General features: G+C 50.8%; 2 protein-coding genes and 1 long non-coding RNA gene across 5 annotated transcripts in view; 1 reads left to right on the top strand and 2 right to left on the bottom strand.

Moving 5' to 3' along the window:
• Nucleotides 1–2,915: 2,915 nt before the first annotated feature.
• On the bottom strand, nucleotides 2,916–5,457 carry CLPSL2 (colipase like 2). The gene is made up of 3 exons (XM_005665918.4): nucleotides 5,326–5,457; nucleotides 4,506–4,628; nucleotides 2,916–3,106 (listed from the first exon to the last, which is right to left on the bottom strand). The coding sequence occupies exons 1-3, from the start codon at nucleotides 5,407–5,409 to the stop codon at nucleotides 3,011–3,013; spliced, it is 303 nt and encodes a 100-aa protein (XP_005665975.2). The 5' UTR covers nucleotides 5,410–5,457; the 3' UTR covers nucleotides 2,916–3,010.
• Nucleotides 5,458–5,728: 271 nt separating this feature from the next.
• The window catches only part of ARMC12 (armadillo repeat containing 12), a 24,368-nt gene continuing 8,101 nt past the window's right edge, over nucleotides 5,729–21,995 (bottom strand). For 2 of the 3 annotated variants that reach the window (XM_021098632.2, XM_084967940.1), the window contains exons 2-7: nucleotides 19,726–19,975; nucleotides 18,433–18,578; nucleotides 18,085–18,219; nucleotides 11,007–11,180; nucleotides 10,796–10,867; nucleotides 5,729–9,407 (exon numbers count right to left, since the gene is read on the bottom strand). In XM_021098632.2, coding sequence (XP_020954291.2) covers nucleotides 9,078–9,407; nucleotides 10,796–10,867; nucleotides 11,007–11,180; nucleotides 18,085–18,219; nucleotides 18,433–18,578; nucleotides 19,726–19,882 — 1,014 coding nt within the window. In that variant the 5' untranslated portion in view covers nucleotides 19,883–19,975 and the 3' untranslated portion in view covers nucleotides 5,729–9,077. Of the gene's footprint in view, nucleotides 9,408–10,795; nucleotides 10,868–11,006; nucleotides 11,181–18,084; nucleotides 18,220–18,432; nucleotides 18,579–19,725; nucleotides 19,993–21,995 lie in introns of all 3 variants that reach the window. The other variant, XM_084967939.1, reaches the window with a different exon arrangement.
• On the top strand, nucleotides 13,242–18,902 carry LOC146401522 (uncharacterized). Its single transcript, XR_014810062.1, has 2 exons — nucleotides 13,242–13,371; nucleotides 17,623–18,902. It is a non-coding gene; the product is annotated as an uncharacterized LOC146401522 (long non-coding RNA).

The following is a 21,995-nucleotide window of genomic DNA, read 5'->3' as shown; positions in this document are numbered from 1 at the left end:
TGAAAGATGTCATTGGCCAATCATCAAAACTGGAGGGAGTTCCCTTGTGGCTCAACAGGTTAAGAATCCAGCATTGTCACTGCTGTGGTGTGGGTTCAATCCCTGGCAAGGGAACTCCGCATGCCCCAGGCCCAGACAAAAAGAAAAAAAAAAGAAAAAACCTGGAGTCTTCCTACCTGAAACCTTAAAATCCCTAGAAGAAAACACAGACAAATATTGCACTTGTTTTAGCAGTATTTTTCTGGATGCGACTCCCAAGACAAGGGAAACAAAAGCAAAAATAAACAAATGGGACCACATTGGCTAAAAAGCATCTGCCCAGCAAAGGAAACCATCGACAAAATGAAAAAACAACTTACCGAGTGGAAGAGGATATCTGCAAATGAAATATCCAATAAGGGGTTAATATCCAAAATGTGTAACGAATTCATACAAATCTGTGCGAGAGGATGGAAGGAGGTGGACATTCTCCCCCAGCAGAGCCTCCATCCAGCCTCCTTCGGCTATGGTGAGAGAGAAAGCAGCTACCTCGTTTAAGTCATCATTAGAGTAGGTTTTGCTTCTGCAGCTGTAAAGCTGTTTCCTAAAGAAGTGAGATGGTTTGGATTTGGAAATGAGGTAGGAGGTAGATGGGCCCCTGGGCTGAGAACAGCTGGGACTTACGAGGCTGAGTAAACTGGGCCTTGCGTTTCTTTGATATGTCAAGGAGAAAGTTAATTGCAGGAGCTCTGCTGGGGTAGAAAGATGACCACTTCGGTCACTCCTGGGGAGAAGGAGACCCCCCCAACTACACACCTGCAGAAAGATTTCTAGGGGTCAAAAAGGGAGGGGAGGCCAGGCCATAATAAGTCCTGATACTGTCCTACAACCCTCTGCTCTGGAATCCATCTTTGCCCAGAGATGCACATACGTACTGGGGCGGCTGTAAGAAATAAGTCAGGTGTAAGAAATAGGTCAGGTGAGGAGTTCCCATTGTGGTGCAGCGGAAAGAATCCGACTAGGAACCATGAGGTTGTGGGTTCGATCCCTGGCCTGGCTCAGTGGGTTAAGAATCCGGTGTTGTTGTGACCTGTGGTGTAGGTCACAGACGCAGCTCCCATCCCAAGTTGCTTTGGCTGTGGCTAGGCTGGCAGCTACAGCTGTGATTCGACCCCTAGCCTGGGAACCTCCATGTGCTGCAGGTGTGACCCTAAAAAGACAAGAGAACAAAAAAAAGAAAAAAAACTGGCCAAAGGAAAACAAAGACCCAGAAGAAATGTGCTCTATAAGTGATTTAACTCACCTCTCTGGGACGCTGGCACCTGCACTCCTCTTTGGGGTGTGTGTTACTTCTTTGCTTCTGACTTAAATAAATAAGCTACTGTGTGTGCTCTCCCACATGTTGTATGTGTCTCTTTGTACCTGTTTTTCCAGTCTTTGCCTCCTTGAAACATTCTTGCTTTCAACAGGGGGGCAAGAATCAGGGCTATTGTGCTTCTAGCCTATAGCTGGTCTAGTGGCTGGGATTCCTGGTTTTCATGCAGGCTGCCTAGATTCACTTCCTGAGCAGAGAATTAAGATCTCTGACTGCTGTCTCTCTGAGATCAGTCTTCTTTATTTTTTTTTTGGCCTCAGTGCCGTATTTGTAAAATAGGAGTAATTATAGTACCTACTATAACTTTGTTGTGACAATAAGCTGAGTTAATACAGATAAGAAAGTGTTTTTCACAGTGTCTGGAACATAATAAGTGCTCAATAAATCTTAGCTGTTATTATTAGGTGACACCTGGAACTCTTGCAGCTACTGGGAAGGAATCCAGCCTGAGGGCTGTGGAGCTCCTGGATTCAGCCAGACCTGAGGCTTGCCTGCTCCTGGACTTCTAGTTCTGACTGCCAATGAATTCCCTCAGCATCTAGACCAGTTTTGGTTGGATTTGGGGATACCTGCAGCAGAAAAAATCCTCAGTGATACCCAAGGTGTGATTTTGGGCAAATCGTGGTGCTCCCTGAGCCTGTTTCTTTATTTCTTTTCTTTCTTTTTTTGTCTTTTTGCCATTTTTGGGGCCGCTCCCGTAGCATATGGAGGTTCCCAGGCTAGGGGTCGAATCAGAGCTGTTGCTGCCAGCCTACATCTCAGTCACAGCAATGCGGGATGCTTAACCCACTGAGCGAGGCCAGGGATCGAACCCACAACCTCATGGTTCCTAGTCGGATACGTTAACCACTGAGCCATGACGGGAACTCCTTCTTTTCTTTCTTTTTTGCCCTCCCCGAGGCATGTGGAGTTCCTGGGTCAGGGATCAGATCCAAGCCACAGTTGAGACCTAAGCCACAGCTGCAGTAACGCCAGATCCTTAACCCACTGTGCTAGAACCTGGGTCCCAATGCCCCCAAGAGGCCGCCAATCCCATTACGCCACAGTGGGAACTCATTTTTTTTTTTTTTAGCTTCAGTTTCTTTATCCATAAAACACAGCTGATCAAATCTGAGAGAGTGGAGCTTTCCATGCAGCAGGTCCCTTTCCCACCACAAGCATGGAAGTTTTGCCTTTTATGCTTCACCCACGTTCTCATGGACACTGTCTCAAGGACCTCCACCCTTTTGCTCCCCTTGGAAAGCATTCAGAGGCCCCCTCTGAGTCCCTCCCACTGCACACCTGTCCAGGGCGCCCCCACCTCTCCAGGCACATTCTTCCACCCGCCCCTCCCCCACAGCCCTCCACTCCAAGACTTGGCCCAGCCTGGACCCAGCCTCCTCTCACCCCCATCTCACCTCCACTCCCTTCCTGCTGTTCTGCCCTGAGGCCCTGGGGGTCCAGACAGGGCCAAGCCCCGTGGGCAGCTCCGTCCTGCCTCCAGGCTCCCCTTTCAGCTGCCTCCAGACTGGAAGAAGCCCTGTCAAGTTCCCGCTCCCAGGAAATGCAGACGGAGGCCAGAGCCAGGAAGTGACTTTAATGCCCTTTGAGCAAGAGAGGGTCCCCCAAGGCCTCTGGCTCCGAGGGGCTGGGGTGGTGACCAGCCTGCAGCCTCCTCTAAATCAAACGGCACTGGCGGTTACAGTCTGGGTCCTTGTGGAAGCAAGTCAGGCCTCCTTGGCAGGGACAGACAATGTTGATGGAGCCCTTGGTCTGCGGGAAATGGGTAAGAGTTGAGAGTCACCAAGATGCAGGGAAGAAGGGGGTTTAAACTTCTTAGGGAGCAGGAGCAAGAGCACAACGATGAATGAGGCTCATTCCACAATGATGGGATGAGCCGGAGAGCTGTTCGGCTTGACAGCTAATGTGACCTTAGGCCAGCGTCTTTGTCTCAGTTTCCGTATATGTCAAATGTGGATAATAATAGTAACCCCGTCAGTTATGGCGAGGATTAAACAAAATCAAGTAGATCAAATGCTCATAATGAAAAGCCCCTCTGGCCACATCAGCCGCAGAGTTCGGCCACAGGAGGGGCCTGGCTGGTTCCCTGGGCCTTGGCAGCTCCCCAGACAGGGACACGGAGGCTGCCCATCCTCCCAGGAAGGCCTGGGCCCCGGGCCAGAGGTGAAAAGGCAAGAAAGAACAAGCAAGAACTCACGCGGACTGTGTGTTCTGCTCCCTATCTTTTCACCAGCTAATAACGACCATGCTCCCCTGCACGCATTCCTCCCAACAGCTCAGGCGGTGGGTACTTTAGCCCCATTCGACAGATGAGGAAGCTGAGGCTCAGAGAGCAGAAGTGGTCGAAGACAGGAGGTCGAAAAGCCAGAGTTTAAACTCGGGTCCAGTCCCCAAACTGTGGTCCTGCCACCGCAGCGCCATGCTCCTCTCAAGAAATTAGGTCCTCAAGAAATTAGGTCCTTGCGCCTGGGAGGCGAGGGGGTCTGGGAGGTCTTTTCCTGCCTGCTTTGCTGCAGTGACATGTTAAGACATATTCATTCAACAAACATTTGTTGAGCAACTACCATGGGCAGGGAGTAGGGGGTTCAAAGGTGAAGATGCCACAGTCCTGTCCTTGCAGAGCTCTGACCAGTGGTGGAGGCAGCCAAGGGGCAGGGCAAGTCAGGGGGACACAAGCTCTGCTGAGGGTATGAACCAAGGGTGTGGGATCGCTGAGGAGAGAAAGAAGGCTTCCCAGAGGAGGTGGCTAGACTTGTATTGCAGGACAAGTAGGAGTTTGTCTGGTGGAGAAGGGGACAAAGAGCAGGTGCAGTCATGTGGGGTTGTTTTGGTTTGGTTTTTTTTAGGGCTGCAGGTGTGGCATATGGAAGTTTCCAGGCTAGGGGGTCAAATTGGAGCTGCAGCTGCCGGCCTACACCACAGCCACAGCAACACAGGATCCGAGATCTAAGCCGCATTTGCGACCCACACCACAGCTCACGGCAACACCAGAACCTTAACCCACTGAGCGAGGCCAGGGATCGAACCCAGATCCTCACAGATACTAGTTAGGTTCTTAACCCGCCGAGCCACAGCGGGAACTCCTCGTGTGGGTTTTCATAACCGTCCCCACCCTACAAGCCAGAAGAGGCTGCCCCACCCAGAGTCTCACCTGGGGCAAGCACGTCATTGTCATTCTGGCCCTAGGGGCACAGAAGGCACCACCGAGGTCCAAGTTGATGAGACAGCAGTCACTGTAGCATTCAGAGTGGTGGGAGCACCTAGCCCCATTCGGCTGTGAGGACGAGCCCTAAGTCACCAGCCCTCTGGTGGTGGGGGGGGGGGTTGGGGGAGGGCCCCTGACATTGCCAAAGCCCCAGGGGTCCAGAAAGAGAAGCCCTGAGATGGTCACTGGCATTTTCCACCCCCAGCAGCACTCAGAGGAGCAAGGGAGAGGAAGGGTGGGGGTTTAGAACTTTTCCCTCTGCCTCTCCTTTCCTGGGGGCGCCCCTCACCTCTGCGGGTCCTAGAGGGTGACCCGTGTTGGGGAAGCAAACACTCCAGATTGCAAGTTAATAGGGGGGTGTGGAGAGAGGATGGGGGGGGGTGGAAAGAAAGACGGGGAAGGAAAGAGTCATTGTGCCCAAAAAGGCAGGGAGAGGGGGACACAAGGGCAGGTAGGTAAGGTGTGGCTCCCCCCACCCCACCCCACCCCAGGAGGAGGGCTCTGGGTGGGGGTAGGGAGGGGATAGTGATGGTTATAGGGCCAATTTCTTTCACCTCCAGAGCCACCAGGGAGGTGAAGCAGGCTTTCAAGTTCTTTGGGGAACACATCAAGCTTCCAGAAAAATAAGCCCCAATTTTGGGGGGATTTCCCCCACCCCACCCCAGCCCCTACTTCTCTCTCCAAACCCAACTGGCCCCTTCTGGCTAGACTATGATGCCATCACCCTCTGCTAGAGTGGAAGATTCAAAAAGCTCTCTTGGCTCACCTTTGTAAAGCCTTTTTTAAACTGTGGGAATGAACCCCAGCAGGGGAGCAGGACACCGATGAGAAGCGCAAGGGCTGTGGCCATGGGCTTGGGTGGCTGAGGTCCCAGGAAAGGCTCTGCAAGGCGGGGATAAACCCCTTCACTGCCATGTGACCTGCCGCCCCATTCCCCGCCCTCGGCTGGGGGTGGAGGGTGAGCAAGTTTATGGTCACAGGCTGCCCTGGGGTGGTGGCAGATCAAAAGCAGCAGAAACCCTGTGGAGCCCTCAAGAGGCTCCCAGGATGGAAGGAAAGGCACCCTTTGAGAGCCTGTCTCAAGCTTGCACAGGCCAGATGATGGATTTTAGGGGCCCTACAGGCTTCCATACGTATTATCGACTGAAAAAAAAAATGCACCACGTGAGAGTTGTGAGTTAAGTTTTACTGGGGACAAAATGAGGGCTATAGTGGCGGGGGGGGGGGGGCAGGGAGGTGCTGGGGACAACATTTCAGAGCTCTGAGGAACTGTTCCAAAGAGGCAGTGGGGAAATCAGCATATCTGTGATTTAGTTAAGGGGGAGGTGCATGCAATCACGCACACATTTTGCAGAAGGTTGCTGCTCAGTCACAAGGAGCAGACATCACCGTGAAGGATTTTAGTGCTTTTCTAGTTACGAGATGCAGCAAGGATTGGGCTCATAATCTTCTCCTGAAAATATCTACCTGAAGACCTGTTTGCCGATTTTCCCAGAGCACAACGTGCTCCTATTTTCTTTCTTTTTTTGGCTGCCCCGCTGCATATGGAGTTCTTTTATCCCACTGTGCTGGGTGGGGATTGCACCTGGGTCCTGGAGCTGCAGTGACACCCCTGATCCTGTTGTGCTACAGCAGGAACTCCGGAGGACTGAGTGAATCATTCTCCAGAGAGAATCATCCGAGTGAGAAAGGCAAAAGCGGCAGTGCCTTTTCTGACCTAACATCAGAAGGCATACAGTATCACTTCCATCACATTCTATTTGTTAGAAGGGATTCACTCTAGGAGAAGCCAACTGCTATGTCCGGAGGATGCTCAAGCATCTCTGTGGAGATGCCCACATGCAGGGAAACTCAGGCTTCTGGCCAACTGCCAGCACCAATGTGCCAGCCACATAAGTGAGCCGTCTTGGACATCATCCTCCAGCCCCGGTCAAGTCGTAGGCTGACTGCAACCTTGGCCAATGCAGCTTGACTGAAAGCATAGCTTGAATGAACCTAGGATAACAATGCTTATTGATGTTTTAAATTGCGAAGAGGAAGAGTTCCCATTGTGGTTCAGCAGCTTAAGAACCTGACATAGTCTCCTTGAGGATTCAGGTTCAATCTTGGTCTCGCTCAATGCGTTAAGTATCGGGCTCTGCCGCAGCTGCAGCTCCAATTCAACCCCTAGCCTGGGAACTTCCATATGCTGCAGGTGGGGCCGTAAAAAGAAAAAAAAAAGCTCAGAAGCATTAGGCCTGCTAGTGGCAGGCAGGATGAACAAATTGTGAAGGGCTTTTTAAATGCAAAGCTAATTCATGAGGTGCTATCATATAAAAAAGGGCTCCACAGTGGGTTAAGGATCCAGCGTTGCCATGAGCTGTGGTGTGGGTCGCAGACACGGCTCGGATCTGGCGTTGCTGTGGCTGTGGCATAGGCCGGCAGCTCCAGCTCCAGTTGAACCCTGGCCTGGGAACCTCCATACGTGGCAGGTGTAGCCCTAAAGAGACAAAAGACAATAAAAGGGGGGGCCTCCAGTGACCATATCTTCAAGGACAAAATTCAATCTGCTTTATTTTTTTGGCCATGTTCACAGCTGTGGTGCAGGCCTGCAGCTGCAGCTCCGATTAGACCCCTAGCCTGGGAACCTCCATATGGTGCAGGTACAGCTGTAAAAAGAAAACAAAACAAAATGACAGAAATGTTCTGTTTTATCTACAAAACAGAAAGAGACTCAGACATGGAAAACAGACTTGTGGTTGCCAAGGGGGAGGGAGAGGGATGGACTAGGAATGTGGGGTTAGTGGATGCAAACTATTGCATTTAGAATGGATAAGCAATGAGGTCCTACTGTACAGCACAGGGAACTATATCCAGTCTCTTGTGATAGAACATGATGGAGGATAATATCAGAAAAAGAATGCATATATATATATGTACGTATGACTGGGTCACTTTGCTGAACAGCAGAAATTGACACAATATGGTACATCAACTACATATATTTTTTTAAGTTTAAAAAGAGTCATAGGAGTTCCTGTTGTGGCTTAGTGGTTAATGAACCCAGCTAGTATCCATGAAGGCTCGAGAGTTCGATCCCTGGCCTTGCTCAGTGGGTTAAGCATCTGGCTTTACCTTGAGCTGTGGTATAGGTCACCGATGAGGCTCGGATCCTGAGTTGCTGCGGCTGTGGTGTGGGCCAGCGGCTACAGCTCCGATTCAGCCCCTAGCCTGGCAACCTCTATATGCTGCAGGTGCAACCCTAAGAGAACAAAAGCCAAAAAAAAAAAAGTCCTAGAGTGGGGGGTCAGTGTAGCAACGGAAATGGGAGAATTGGGCAGATGTGGGATGTTGGAAATGGCTGGTTGGTGGTGGTAGGGAGAAGTTAAGGTGATCCTCAGGACCTAGCAGGTGACATAGGAGCGTGGGGAGCTGGCTGAGGGGTGGGTAGGATGATGACGGCTTTTGACAAGTCCCACTGGGGTGACTGTGGCATATCCAAGTAGCAGGAAGGAATAGTCTGTCCCGAACTCAGACGAGAGCTGGTGACTCATACCTGCTCACTGTCCACACAGCAGGGACAAAACAAGCTTGGGGAAACAGTGGCACCAATGGCCCATCCTGATCATCAACCCTCCACCCACCACCCACCCACTCAGCTGATGAGGTCCTGGGTCAGGAATACAGTGGGGACAAAGAGTCCAAAACTGGCCCCTGAAATCCAAAAGCATTGAGGTCTTTCTCAACTGCCACAGCTTCTGGCTTAGAACCCATGGTCCACTCCCAGGGGGCTCCAGCCAAGGAATAAGACAAAGAGCCCCGTGAAATTAGGAAGTCCTAATCCTATTTCTGCCCCACACCAGTCATGTGACTGTGGGCAAGTCACTTTTCCTGCTCCTTCACCCCCCGCCCAGCTGACCTGCCAGGAGCATGTAGTGAAAAAAACATAACTTTGGTCATTTTTTTTTTCCTTTTCCCGGTTAGGTTACACCTGCATCATATGAAAGTTCCCAAGCCAGGGATTGAATCCATGCGGCCTCTGTGACCTACGCAGCTGCGGCATCTCCAGATCCTTAACCCACAGTGCCAGGCTGGGGACTGAACCCAAAACACCATGGAGACAAGCTGGATCATTAACCCACTGTGCCACAGCGGGAACTCCTACCATGGTCATTTTTAAGCCCCTAGGATTTGGAGGTGGTAGTTACTGTGGCGGAGCTCAGCGCAGCGCTGATTACTCATTGATCCTGAGCCATTGGTGCTTCTGTCTCCTGCTGAGCATCTCTGCCTCAGTCCCCAAACCTGCCTTCTGCCTGGAAGCACTGGCTCCATGCTCAGATTTGAAAAGCAGCAAGCGAAGAAGGGAGCCTGTCCCCTAAACAGGGAAATGAGGGTGTGTTTGGGGAGATATCTGGGGAGATATACTCCTGCTTCACCCTGCTCTGGGATGGATGAAATCTACACCCAGCCCTGAAAGGCCCCAGACAGCCTCTGCCCTTCAAGCTCCTCTCCCATAGTCAGCGACGGGCTCTCATGACTTTATTCCCCAGGATTAAAGCAGGAATGACTGGGCGGGCAGGAGGGCCGGACCCCCACATCCTGGGGGCACTGCAGGCTGACTATGACCTTGCAGGCCTGGATCTGCACGTCCTCCTCAGGGTGGATGACCAGGGCGAGCAGCCGGTCTGCCAGTCGTGAATCATCCCCAAAGAGAGCTTCATGCACAGACTGTTGGTTGTAATGCCACTTCACGGCGCGGTAGTGGGGTGAACTCCGGCCCTCACTCAGCCGCTCTGCAAACACCAACACCTCGAACAGCAGACTCCCAGGCTGGGTGGACTGGAACAGGTTCAGGAAGTTGGAGTGCACCTGTGACGGGGATGAAGAGAGGATGGGAACGAAACCCAAGGCAAGTCCTAAAGTTAGTCTTCCACCTTCCTATTGCCTCAGCTCGCCAACACGCCTAAGTTCCAGATTGAACCATACAGGGATTTTTTTTTCTTCTCATTTTCCTTTCATTATCATTCTCTAACATCACTTCATTGTGGTCCTAAACCCTGAGCGATAGATCATAATACTGACGCGGGAAATTGGTTGAGACATACTTTACAGTTGAGCCTGTGGTGAACTTTTAGATTCTGTGTCCTTGAGCAGAATGTGCATTTACTGGTTGTAGTGTGTTCTGGCTACGTCTAATGGCTCAAGTTTGTGTGATTCGAAGCAAGTATAACCTTAGGAGTTTTAGGTGTTTATCTATTAGTTGCTGAAAGAATAGTTAAACTCTCCCAGATCTTCCACCGTGGTGATAGATGTGTCCACTTTTCCTTATAATTATTCAGCTATGAAAAAGAAGGAAATCCTGCCAATTACAACAATATGGGTGGACCCTGAGGACATTACGCTAAGTGAGATAAACCAGACCAAGACAAATAGTGCGTCATTATCACTTATATGTGGTACTTCAAAAAAAAGTCAAACTCTTAGAGTAGAAAAGCAGTTGCCAGGGGCTGGTGGGGGGGGGGTGTCAGGGATATAGGGGGAGGTTAGGAAAAGGGGACATACTTTACCCTAAAAGATGAATGAGGTCTGAGGATCTAACGAAAAGCATGGTGACTATAGTTGATAGCACTGATTATATAATTGAAATTTGCTAACAGAGCAGAACTTAGCTGTTCTCACCAAAGATAAATAAACACGCGAGGTGATGTGTGTGTTAATGAACCAGTGATGGGAATCCTTTCACAGTGTTTACCAGCTCGCCATGACGTACGTTTTAAACACCTTACAGATTCATCTATCAATTATACCTCAATAAAACTGAAAAAAAAGAGACACGACTTCCTTATCATTCTATCGAGTTTTGCCATATATATTTTGAGATTATGTTATTATGTTCCTATAAGTTTAGGGTTGCTTTAGCCTTCCAAACTATTAATTTTTACGCAGTGACCCTGTCTATTCCTAATAATTGTTTTGGTTATAAATAATTTTTCTCTAATACTAAAATGCCTACATTAAGTTCTGTTTTGTCACCCATGCTCCTGACTCTGAGTTCAGAAAGCCCCTTGAAGGAGAATCTGATTCTGTTGGGAGGACAGAAGAGGCCATAGTTCGCAGTGTATCTAGTGCAAAGGCAGAAAGAGGAACAAAATAATCTTGTCAGGGCTGTTTGCTAAGTTTGTCTGAAGAATCCATGATGCTTCCTTTCCTGACATCTGAGCTAGCATCCGACTGCCTGTCTTCAGTTCCTTTCTCACCTGGCAGTTGAGAATATCATAGAGAAGGTCATTCTTCTGTGCTAGGTTGCTCAGCAATCGTACGGCTTGCACCTGAATAAAGGAAAGAGTCGAGCATGAGAAGGCAGGTGAGTCTGGGCCTGAGCGGGCAAGACACAAGTCTCGGCTCCTCTCTCCGCTGCTGTGCCAGGGCTGGTCAGGAGGGCAGGGCCTGGGCCCTGTCCTCAGGCACCTGTGCCAGGATATAGTCCGACTGCAGGATCTCCATCAAGGCGGGCATCACGCGTCGCAGCTGTGGATGCACGAAGTCAGGCAGTGGGAGGTTGTTGAGGAGTCTGAGGCCGGAGATGTGCAGCTCTGAGTCCCAGATGGTGGAGATCAGTTCCAGCACCTTGATGGAGTGTTCCTAGGGAGGGAGAGGGGGTTTCTACTTTTGCATGGCAATCCTCCACATTATCCCAGGAGTTCCCATTGTGGCTCAGTGGGTTAAGGTTGCCAGTTCGATCCCTGGCCTCGCTCAGTGGGTTAAGGATCTGGCGTTGCTGTGAGCTGTGGTGTAGGTCGCAGACGCGGCTCAGATCTGGGGTTGCTGTGGCTCTGGCGTAGGCAATGCCAGATTAGACCCCTAGCCTGGCAACCTCCATATGCCACGGATGCAGCCCTAAAAAGACAAAAGACAAAAGCAAAACAAACAAACAAAACTTTATCCCAGCCTCTCCCTTCCCTCTTCACTGCCCCCACCCATGACAACTCAGCCGAACCCTCTCACTTTAATTCAGTGTTACTTGACCTAGCTGACCACGCCCACCTCCTTGAAATTCACTTGGCTCCTCTGTCACAGACTTTCCTGGTTCTTCTGCCCAAACTCCTCTGTCTTCATCATTTCCATGCTGATACTGTGTTAAGGACTCACCCGCAGTGTTAAAGACTATCCATATGCTGATGCCTTCCAAGTTCCTATCTCTAGCCCAGAACTCTCCCTAAAGGGTTTGGCACCACTCAGGTGCCAATTCCACTTCTCTCCCGGAAAGCTTTCTAAACCTCCGAGTTAACACATCCCCACTCATCCTCACTCATTCCACCACTTTTCCTGTCTCAGCTGTTGGTTGCCGCCTTCCTGCCTTCCTTGACTCCCTTCTTGCTCGCACACCCTTTTCCAATCCTTCGGAAATCTACCAACAATCAAGCCACTTCTCACCCACCCCTTCCTACCACCCTGTTCCAGGCCCACCAGCTCTCCACTCCCCCACCCCGGATTTCTGCAATAACCTCCCCCTCCCCCCTTCCATCCTCACCCCCCTGCATCTATTTTCAGAACAGTAGACATGTTAGACCTGTCACACCTCTGCTCTGGAGCTCCTAGTTTGCTCAGGGTAAAAGCTAAAGCCCTTAGAGCGGCTTACAGGGTCTGATATGATCTGCTCCCCTCCCCCCTTATTTATTTGACCTCGTCTCTTCTGTCCTTTGCTCCCACGGTCTCCATCACCGTGGCCTCTTAGCTGGTCCCTTGAACATGCCGGGTACACACCTATCTTGAGGCCTTTGCACAAGGTGTTCCCTCTACTTAGGAGGCTCTCCCTCCAGGTCACTCTCTCACCTCCTTCAAGACTCGGTCTTGGTGTCACCTTCTCATCGAGGCCTTCCCCTAGCGCCCTCCCATCCCTGCCTTCCTTATCCCCAGCCTTTCTCTTCCCCCCAGCACTTGTCACATGTAACATGTTTCTTGTTTTCAAACCTTTCATTTTCAAATAATTATAAATGCATGGGAAGTTGCAATAACAGTACAGAGAGGTCCCATGTGCCCTCCACCCAGTGTCCTTCAATGGTTGCGTATTACATACCTATGATACAAGATCAAAACTAGGAAAAGGTATGAATACGATGTGCATGTAGCGTGCTGTGTCATTTTTCCATCAGCATCACCACAGAGCTTCCTTGTGAGACTCCCTTACTGGTCCCACTTACCCTGCCCACCAAAACCAGCCCGAAGCAGGGGCAACTGCTAATCTGTCTTCCATCTCTCTAATTTTGTCCCTTTTGAGAATGTTGTATAAATGGAATCCTACTTTGCAAACTTCTGAAATTGATTTTTTCCCTCGGTGTGATGCCCTTGGGTTCTATCCAGGTTGTTGTATCAATAGTTCCTTCCCTTTTATTGCTGAGTCATGTTTCATGGTGTGGATTACTGATAGGGAAACCATCAGCACAAGACAGGCTTGCTTCATTTAGTGGAGCCTTGAGAATTGCCTCAGGTCGTTGGGTGGGGGATGGGAGGAGGCCTGCATTCAGATTCAGACCAAGGGTGAGAGTTTGAGGACCGCCTTCTGCTGATTTGAATACACGCCTCACCGGATACCAAAGGAGGAGCTTCTACTTCCAGAAAGGAAGAGGCGGGCTTTTCCAACCCTCACGCCCCTTGGATGATAAAACTGTAGCCCATTGGATCCTCAGGGCGGAGCTTCCGTGCCAGCCCGCTAGCACCTCTCACTAGCGTCCTCTCCTAATGAATCTGTTTCTTCCCTATCACGTTGTCTCTCACTGAATTCCTTCTGCGCAGAGACACGAAGAACCTGAACCTCAGTGAGTCCAGTCACCGGGTGAGTTATTCTCATTTAAAGACTTGGGTTTAAGTCACAATCTGGATTTAGGCTGGGTTCAAGTCCTGGCACGTGGGTTCGAACCCTAATCTGGGTTTTGGCCAGATTTGAGTGCTGGCACGTGCGTTCAAGTCCCAGTCTGTGTTCTGGCTAGGTTCAGGCCGTTAGTACTGTCAGTTTCATTACCACGGTCTGTTTAATCATGTAGCTATCGAGAGACATTTTGGTGGCTTCCAGTTTTTGCTATGAAGCTGCTATGAACAATCATGTACAGGTTTTTGTACCGATGTAAGTTTTTATTTCTCCAGGATAAATGCTCATGAGTGCAGCTGCTGGTTTGTATGGTAAATGTAGAGTTATTTTAAAAGGGAAACTGCTGGAATTCCCATTGTGGCACAGTGGTTAATGAATCCGACTAGGAACCATGAGGTTGCGAGTTCGATCCCTGGCCTCGCTCAGTGGGTTAAGGATCTGGCGTTGCTGTAGCATGGCTACAGCTGCGATTAGACCCCTAGACTGGGAACCTTCATATGCCATGGGAGCGGTCCAAGAAATGGGAAAAAAAAAATTAAATAAATAAAAATAAAAAGGAAACTGCTAAGCTATTTTCTAGAGTGGCCACTGTGCCACTTTACATTCCTGCCAGCAACATACGACATCCAGTTTCTCTACATCTTCACCAGCATTTGGTATTGTCACTAATTTTAAGTCATCTAATAGGTGTATAGTAATAGCTCATTGTGGTCTTAAATTTGCATTTCTGTAAGTGGCTAGTGACGTTAAACATGTTTTCATGGGCTTATTTGTAGTTTGTATATTTGCAGGTCTTGGGCTCATTTCCTAATTTTTTTTTAACTTTTGAGTTTTGAGATCTCTTTAGATAATCTAGAGGAGTCCTTTGTCAGATATGTGGTTTGCAGTTCTTCCAAACTGCAGCTTGTCTTTTTATCCTCTTAACAGGGTCTTTCACAAAGCAAATATGTAAAATTTTTGATTAAGTCTAATTTATCAATTTTTTTCTTCTGTAGATTGTGCTTTTGGTGTCCTTTCTATGACTTTTTTTTTTTTTTTTTTTGGCCAAGCCCATGGCATGTGGAAGTTCCCAGGCCAGGGAGTGAATCTGAACCACTGCAGTGACAACACCAGTGAGCCACCAGGGAACTTCCTTGATGAACTCTTTATCAGGCCCTAGGTCCCAGAGATTTCCTCCTTTGAAACTGCAACTCTACCCCCGTGCCAGCCTTCTTTACACACTTTGTTTTTCTCCATAGCACTCGCCTGGTGAAACACACTGTACATTTCACTCATGTGTATTGCCTGCCTCGCCCTGATAGAAAATAAGTCTCACTGGAAAAGGGATCTTTCCCATTCTGTTCACTGCTCTATCTCCAGTGCTGAACACAAACTGTTCAAGATCCATTTGTTGAATAAAGGGACCTTGGCTTCTGAGATGTGAGACGCGTGGGCCTTATTGCCAGAGGCAGGTACCTTTACAAACTGTACTTTTGTGAGCCACGTATGAAGGAAACAAGAATCCCGGAGTGGGGGGCAGGGCATTCCCCTCAGTCCCCTGCTTCTCCCTGCCCCCACCCCTCGCTGTCTCCTGCGACAGGTAGGAGTCAGCAAATCTGGGGTGGGGTCTCAGGCAGAGAGAACAGCAGGTACAAGGGCCGGAGAGGGCAAGACCATGAAACATGGAGTGGAAATGGCTGGGGTTGGGGCAAGGAAGTGGAGCTGATCCTGCGATTTCTTTTTTGGCCATGGTGTGCACGCGGGGCTTGAGGTGGGATCCCAGTTCCCAGACCAGGGGTTGAACTCAGGCCACGGCTGTGAAAGCACCAAGTCCTAACCACGAGACCACCAGGGATCTCTATGATCAAGCACTCTCTGATGAGAGTCCTGACGAAGACCTAGCAGGGGACTGATGGGATCCTATCCCTCTCAAGAGGGTGGTCTGACACAGGGAGAGGGCGAGCTCCATTTTGGACATGCTGAGTTAGAGGGCCATCTAGGTGCAGCAGCTGGCCAAAGGTCTGGAGGTCAAGGGAGCCCCCAGGCTACGGATAGAGACACAGGAGAGCACATCTAGGTGGAAGCTGAGGCCAGGGAGTGGCTGCTTTCATCCAGAGCGAAGACAATGGGGTCTGGTCCTCATGACACAGACCCTGGGGAAAGGGAACAGTGGTGCCCAGGGCACCTGCAACAGCATCTTTGGTGGGGGTGGGCGGTGGGCTTGTGAAAAACCACAGCCTCCCTGTTGAACTGGACTCTCTGGGTGTAATGCTTTTATTTATTTATCTATTATTATTATTATTACTATTATTATTATTATTATTTGCTTTTTAGGGCTGCACCCACAGCATATGGAGGTTCCCAGGCTAGGGGTCTAATCAGCTACAACTGCTGGCCTACATACACCACAGCCACAGCAACACCAGATCCGAACAGCACCTGCGACCTACACCCCGGGCTCATGGCAACACTGGATTCTTTTTTTTTTTTTTTTGTCTTTTGTCTTTTGTTGTTGTTGTTGTTGCTATTTCTTGGGCTGCTCCCGTGGCATATGGAGGTTCCCAGGCTAGGGGTCAAATCGGAGCTGTAGCCACCAGCCTACGCCAGAGCCACAGCAACGCGGGATCCGAGCCACGTCTGCAACCTACACCACAGCTCACGGCAACGCCAGATCCTTAACCCACTGAGCAAGGGCAGGGACCGAACCCGCAACGTCATGGTTCCTAGTCGGATTCATTAACCACTGCGCCACGACGGGAACTCCCGGATTCTTAACCCAATGAGCAAGGCCAGGGATTGAACCTGCAACCTCATGTTTCCTAGTTGGATTTGTTTCTGCCGCACCACATCGGGAACTCCTTAATGCCTTTATTTTTAATCGGCTTTCCAGGCAATTCTGATCTGCTTGAGAATCACAGCCTGAGAGCAACTGACAGAGCTGAGGGCTGAAGTAGAGGCAGCTGGCAAGTGGAGATCTAGACACTTTTTTCCCCAAACAAGGGTTTATTTTTCTTTTGTTTGTTTGTTTTTAATGGCTGCGCCTGAGGCGTATGGAAGTTCCTGGGCTAGGGGTGGAATTGGCCTACTCCATAGCCTCAGGAACTCGGGATCTGAGCCACATGATGCTGGATCCTTAACCCAATGGGCGAGGCCAGGGACTGAACCTGCATCCTCATGGACACTATGTTGGGATCTTAACCTGCTGAGCCACAGTGTGAACTCGTGGTGCCAAAAATTTAAAGTGTGAAAATACCAATACCAAGTGTTGGGGAGGAAACGATACTCCAGAAACACTCATGCAGGATGGGTGGAGGGCGTAAACTGATACAGCCCTTCTTGAAAAGGTGGGTATGCCTTTCACCCAGCCATTCCCCTCCATACCCTAGAGAAAGCCCCTCGTGTCCATAAGAGACATGTGTATAAGAATGTTCACGGCATAGTGTGGAAACAACTAAATGCCTACCCATGGGCAATTGGATAGATACAACGGCAGGGTATTCATGAACTAGAATAGCATGAGGAGGTGGAAAAGAAGGAAACAACAGTCCACAGCAATAAGGATGAATGTTTCAATGTTGGAGGGAAAACGCAAACCATAAAATATAAACCTCTTACTTTCAGAACCATAAAGCCTAAACCTTCCAACTGCATTTTACCTATTCGCTTATTTTTTTTCAGCTGTACCCGTGGCATGCAAAAATTCCCAGGCCAGGGACCCAGCCCACACCACAGCAGTAACCAGAACCACAGCAGTGATAATATCAGATCCTTAACCCCCTGAGCCACCAGGGAACTCCAAGCCCCTTTCCATTACCCCTGAGTTTAAGCTAAAGAGGCAACTCTAGACCAACCCCCTGGATTCCTTCTGCATGAGGCCAGAAAGACCAGGCCGTGCTTAGAGGGTTGGAACTTTCAGCAGCACACCTGACCTCTGGGGAGAAGGGAGGGGCTAGAGATTGAGTTCAATCACCAATGGTCAATGATTAATCAATTAGGCCTACTTAAGGAAACTTCCATAAATACCCCTACATGACAGGGTTTGGAGAACACACTGAAGTGCCAGGAAGGTGGTGGGTCTGGAGAAGGCAGGGAGGCCCTTGGTCTATACTTTGCCCTATGCATCTCTTCCATTCGGCTTCTCCTCAGCCTTCTCTCTCGTGGTAACTGGTAAGTGTGAGTAAGGTTTTCTCCTGAGTCCTCTGCCTTGTCCTAGTGAATTATCAAGCCTTGTCCTTGCAGGGAGGAGGCCCACGAACCTCCAAATTTACGGCTGGTCATTCAGAAGTCCTAGGACTTGCAAGTGGCATCTGCAGTGGGAGACAGCCTTCTGGGACTGAGCCCCAACCTGTGGGATCTGTACTAGCTCCAAGTAGACAGCGTCATGATTGAACTGAATTATAGGCCATCCAACTGCTGTCAAGAGTGTTGGCTGGGGTCAGAAGGAACCCCAGGGCTTTCTGCTGTTTGGGGGCTCAGAGATAGCTGCTGGTGACTAGTTCAGCTTCACCCTGAGATTCAAAGTCTTTGATGACCCTGGGATCACCATTTTCCCACGTATTTCCAAGGCAAAACACAAGTATGGGTTGTAAACTCAGACCCAAACCAACTTCAGGAACATGCCCATTCACTCACTGCCCACGAAAGGACCCATGGATGATGGGCATCCCATGGGCTCTGCCCACCACTGATCACTGGGCTCACCTGGATTTTGAGCCTGAATTTTCTGATGCCAGAGAAAGCTTTAAGCGTGTTCAGAGCTTGGATTTTGACACTGTTGTCCTTGTCATCCAGCATGGAGCCCACCAATGCAATGTCCTCATTAGTACAGGCTGAGGCCTAGCGTGTGCCAGGAGAGAGGGGAGAGGCAGGAGAAGCGGGTGTCCTGGTCCCGTGCCCTCCCCCCACCCATGTCACCAAGACCCCTCAACACAACCCCTCCCACCATCAACCAGAGAGACAGTGCCAGGACCCAGTCTGGCTAGTCAAGGGGACAGGGGGACACCCGGGGCCAGGCCAGCTCAGAGAAACCTCCTGCTTCCTCTCCCTCACCTCGGACTCCAGCAAGTACACACAGCGCGTGATACTGTGCAGGATCATGCTCTTGGCGTACTCATCCTGTTTGCACTCCAAAGAGGTGAGGAGCCTCCGGAGCTCACCTGAGTCCCGCCCGTGCCGCTCTCGCTCGATTGCCAGGCCTAGACAGCCACCGGAGCCCAGTTCAGGCTGTGGACTCACAACTGATGAAAGAATGGGGTTGGGAAGCAGGGGAGAGGGCCCCGGGGAACAAGGCAGCCTTGCCTTTTCTGAAGAGAAGCCTTCTTGCCCAAGGCAGGACCACTGCGTACAGTTGAACAGGGTGTGTACTGCACAAGGGCACCACATCTAAGGCTGTACTGTTCATATCGTAAACAAAAAAAAATTTGTTTACTAGAACAACTTTCTGGCATATGGCAATAATATGTCATGGTCACCCATATATGGCAGTGTTACTCTAGCAGATGGCAATAAAAAGTCTTACAGAAGGAATTCATTTCTTTTTTTTTTTTTTTTTTGTCTTTTTGCCATTTCTTGGGCCGCTCCCACGGCATATGGAGGTTCCCAGGCTAGGGGTCGAATTGGAGCCATAGCTGCCAGCCTACGCCAGAGCCACAGCCACGCAGGATCCGCGCCGCTGCAACCTACACCACAGCTCAAGGCAACACCAGATCCTTAGCCCACTGAGCAAGGCCACAGATTGAACCTACAACCACACGGTTCCCAGTCGGATTCGTTAACCACTGAGCCACGACGGGAATTCCAGAAGGGATTCATTTCTCTACTTTGCCCCAAGTTGTCATATGGGCTAGTGGAAGCACTGGGCATGTAGGTCCCTCAATTTTCCTGTGTGAAGAGCCACAGGTGCCAAGTTTCCAAGCAGTAGCATCCTGGGTTCTAGGGGGAATGTAGAATTTAGAAACCTGCCAGGGAGTTCCTGCTGTGGCACAATGGGATGGGTGGCATCTTGGAAGTACTGGGACAAAGGTTCGATCCCCAGCCTGGCACAGTGCTACAGCTGTAGCTTAGGTCAGAGGCTGTGGCTTGGATCTGATCACTGACCTGGGAACTCCATATGCCCCAGGGCAGCCAAAAAAGAAAAGAAATCTGCCAGATGACTTGCTTGAGTGCCATCCTCTATCCAGGGCCCTGAGCCAGCATCCCTAGGGTGGGTCTGGGGAAGATGGAGAAGGGAAAGAGGAGAGAGAGAGGGACTTGGAGGAGCCACCTTTGGGCCCTCCTACACCGGAGGCTTGGGGAGTAGGTACCCCCTGAGCAGAGCCCTCTCCCCAGGGCGGGGACACTTACGGGCTATGCAGATAGGCGAGGCACTGCAGAGGGGTGGTTTACACCTTATGCCGGCCCGGATGGCCTTGTAGAGCAGGTAGATGGCCCCGGCGCCCGTGGCCAGGCTCACTACACCTTTGCGGATGTCCATTTGCCTCAGGCGCTGGAGGATGCTCATGCCCGGTGGGAGCGGGCCCGAGGCACCTGGCAAAGACCTTCCAGAACCGGAACTCCAGCGGGGCCAGGAACCAAGGGGTACCAGAATCAGAACCTGGGCAACAAAGGAAACTGGGGAGATGGTGGGATGGAGGGAGGTGGCCGGAAAACAGGGAAGCCAGGGAGCTTTGGAGGCTGTAAAAAACAAAGCTCAAGACTCCAGGGGAATGAAAGGTCTGGGGGGAGGGGAGCCAGGTTGGTGGGGCCCCTGGGCGGCTCCAGAGGCCCCTTTCCTCCATTAGATGGCAGCAGAGGCCCGATTTCTGGGTTGGGCCTCTGGAAGTTGTTGGGGGGGGCGGTGTGCCCACTGGCAGCCCTCTTCCCTGGCCCCTTCCTTTGATCTTTTCATCACAGACCCACTTCTGGGCCTTGGGGTATTTCTGCAGGGAGGGTCCCCCTTCCAACGGAGGATGAAAAGGATGCGAGTGCCTTCAAAGTTTTGCAGTCTTGAGATAAATCCGTCCTCTTCCAGCATCTGCCTGCTCCCCTCTAGTGACCGTCTACCTGTTGACCAAATGCGCTTCAGGGCAGTTGCCTTTGCATCTGCAACATCCGGCACAGAGTCCCGCACTTAGCAGATGCTCAAGTTATGACGTCTGTCATTCTTTGAGGACTTGAGGATAGAATGTCAGAGAATGTGGATACAGGGGCTCGGGACCCATTTAACCGTGAGACACTGGAAGAGGAGGGGACTGTCCTTGCCTGGGTCTCAGTTTCTGCATTTGTAACCTGAGGGGATCCAGATTTAGCTTTCTAAAACTCCAGGATTAAAATTGGGGTAGATCTGGAGTTCCTGTTGTGGTACAACGGGATTGGTGGTGTCTTGGGAGTGCTGGGATGCAGGTTCGATCACTGGCCCAGCATGGTGGGTTAAGGATCTGGCGTTGCCACAGTTGTGGCTTAGGTCATGACTGCGGCTCGGATCTGATCCCTGGCCTGGGAACTCCCTATGTCGTGGGGTGGCCTAAAAAGAAAACAAAATTGGGGTAATCAGTGCCATTAAACCATGAGGTCAAGATCTGGGATTACCATCCCCACCCCACTCCCAACAACATACACACAGGGGGGGTTGAGGTTTGAAAACGCTACTTCCCTGGAGGATAAGAATGAAACTTCGGAGGACTCAGTCTTCCCCACTAGGATGGAGGAGACGAGACCAGACCCTTCCTCTTGCCTCTTCCCCCAACTGCCTCCCATGTCCCCACACCCTCTGGCTTCACCTTCTGGTACAGAACAGAGAGAAGCCAGGCCAGGCTCAGGCACAGAGCCAGCAGTGAGTGTGGCTGCACCAGAATAGCGCTTCACCTGCCTGGCTTTGAGCTCCTGCTGGAAGGCTCTGGGCCCCGGGCTACTTGGGCTTGAAGGGAGTGGGGCAATAGGGAGCAGTATTCGCAAGGATGCTGCAGCCAGCCAGGTCTGGCCACTCAGAGCCTTTGTCCATCTCACCCCAGGCTGCAGGTAACACTCCCAGGGGGCCTTTCACTTTCTTCTATCCTCAGCACCCCCTCAAGTGTCATTCCTAGCACTCTATCCAGCCCCCAGGTGGATTACGCTCAGGCCATTGAAGATGGCTGCTCTCTTGCTCTTTGTACATGCCCTGACCAACCAACCAGTCCTTGTTTCACCTGCACCCTATTCACATGAATGTGTTTGCCTCCTGCCCCAGCTAGTGATTAATCTAATCCCTAGGCCAGGAGTTCCCTTGTGGTGCATCAGGTTAAGGACCCAGTAGTTACGACAGTGGCTCGTCGGGTCACTACTGTGGTTCAGGTTCAATTCCTGGTCGGGGAACTTCCACATGCTGCAGGGACAGCTCCCCCGCCTCCCCAAAAAAATCCCTAGGCCAGAACGGCTCTACCTGCAAGTTTATTAAAGGCAAACATCTGCCCTCGTGATGGTTGTTAATCTGAGGGGCTGTGAGGGACATGCCTCAGCTGCTGGTTTCCGTGGTAACTGATGAGCCAACCTGATGTCAGTTGCCCCTGTAAATGGTGGCCTCCTTACCACGGCCTGCCTGCCTGCCATAAATGGTGGGGTGTTGCTCCAGGGCCTTTTGCTTAAGTTCCCCTGTCCCA

The sequence above is a fragment of the Sus scrofa genome, chromosome 7, assembly GCF_054392235.1.
Source record: "Sus scrofa isolate SSC_HxYL_T2T_F1_AM1 chromosome 7, Sscrofa_HxYL_maternal_Yorkshire_Landrace_v2.0, whole genome shotgun sequence".
In the NCBI taxonomy this organism is placed as follows: Eukaryota; Metazoa; Chordata; class Mammalia; order Artiodactyla; family Suidae; genus Sus; species Sus scrofa.
The sequence above is the reverse complement of the archived record's forward strand: the minus strand, read 5'-3'. Positions and strand labels throughout refer to the sequence as shown.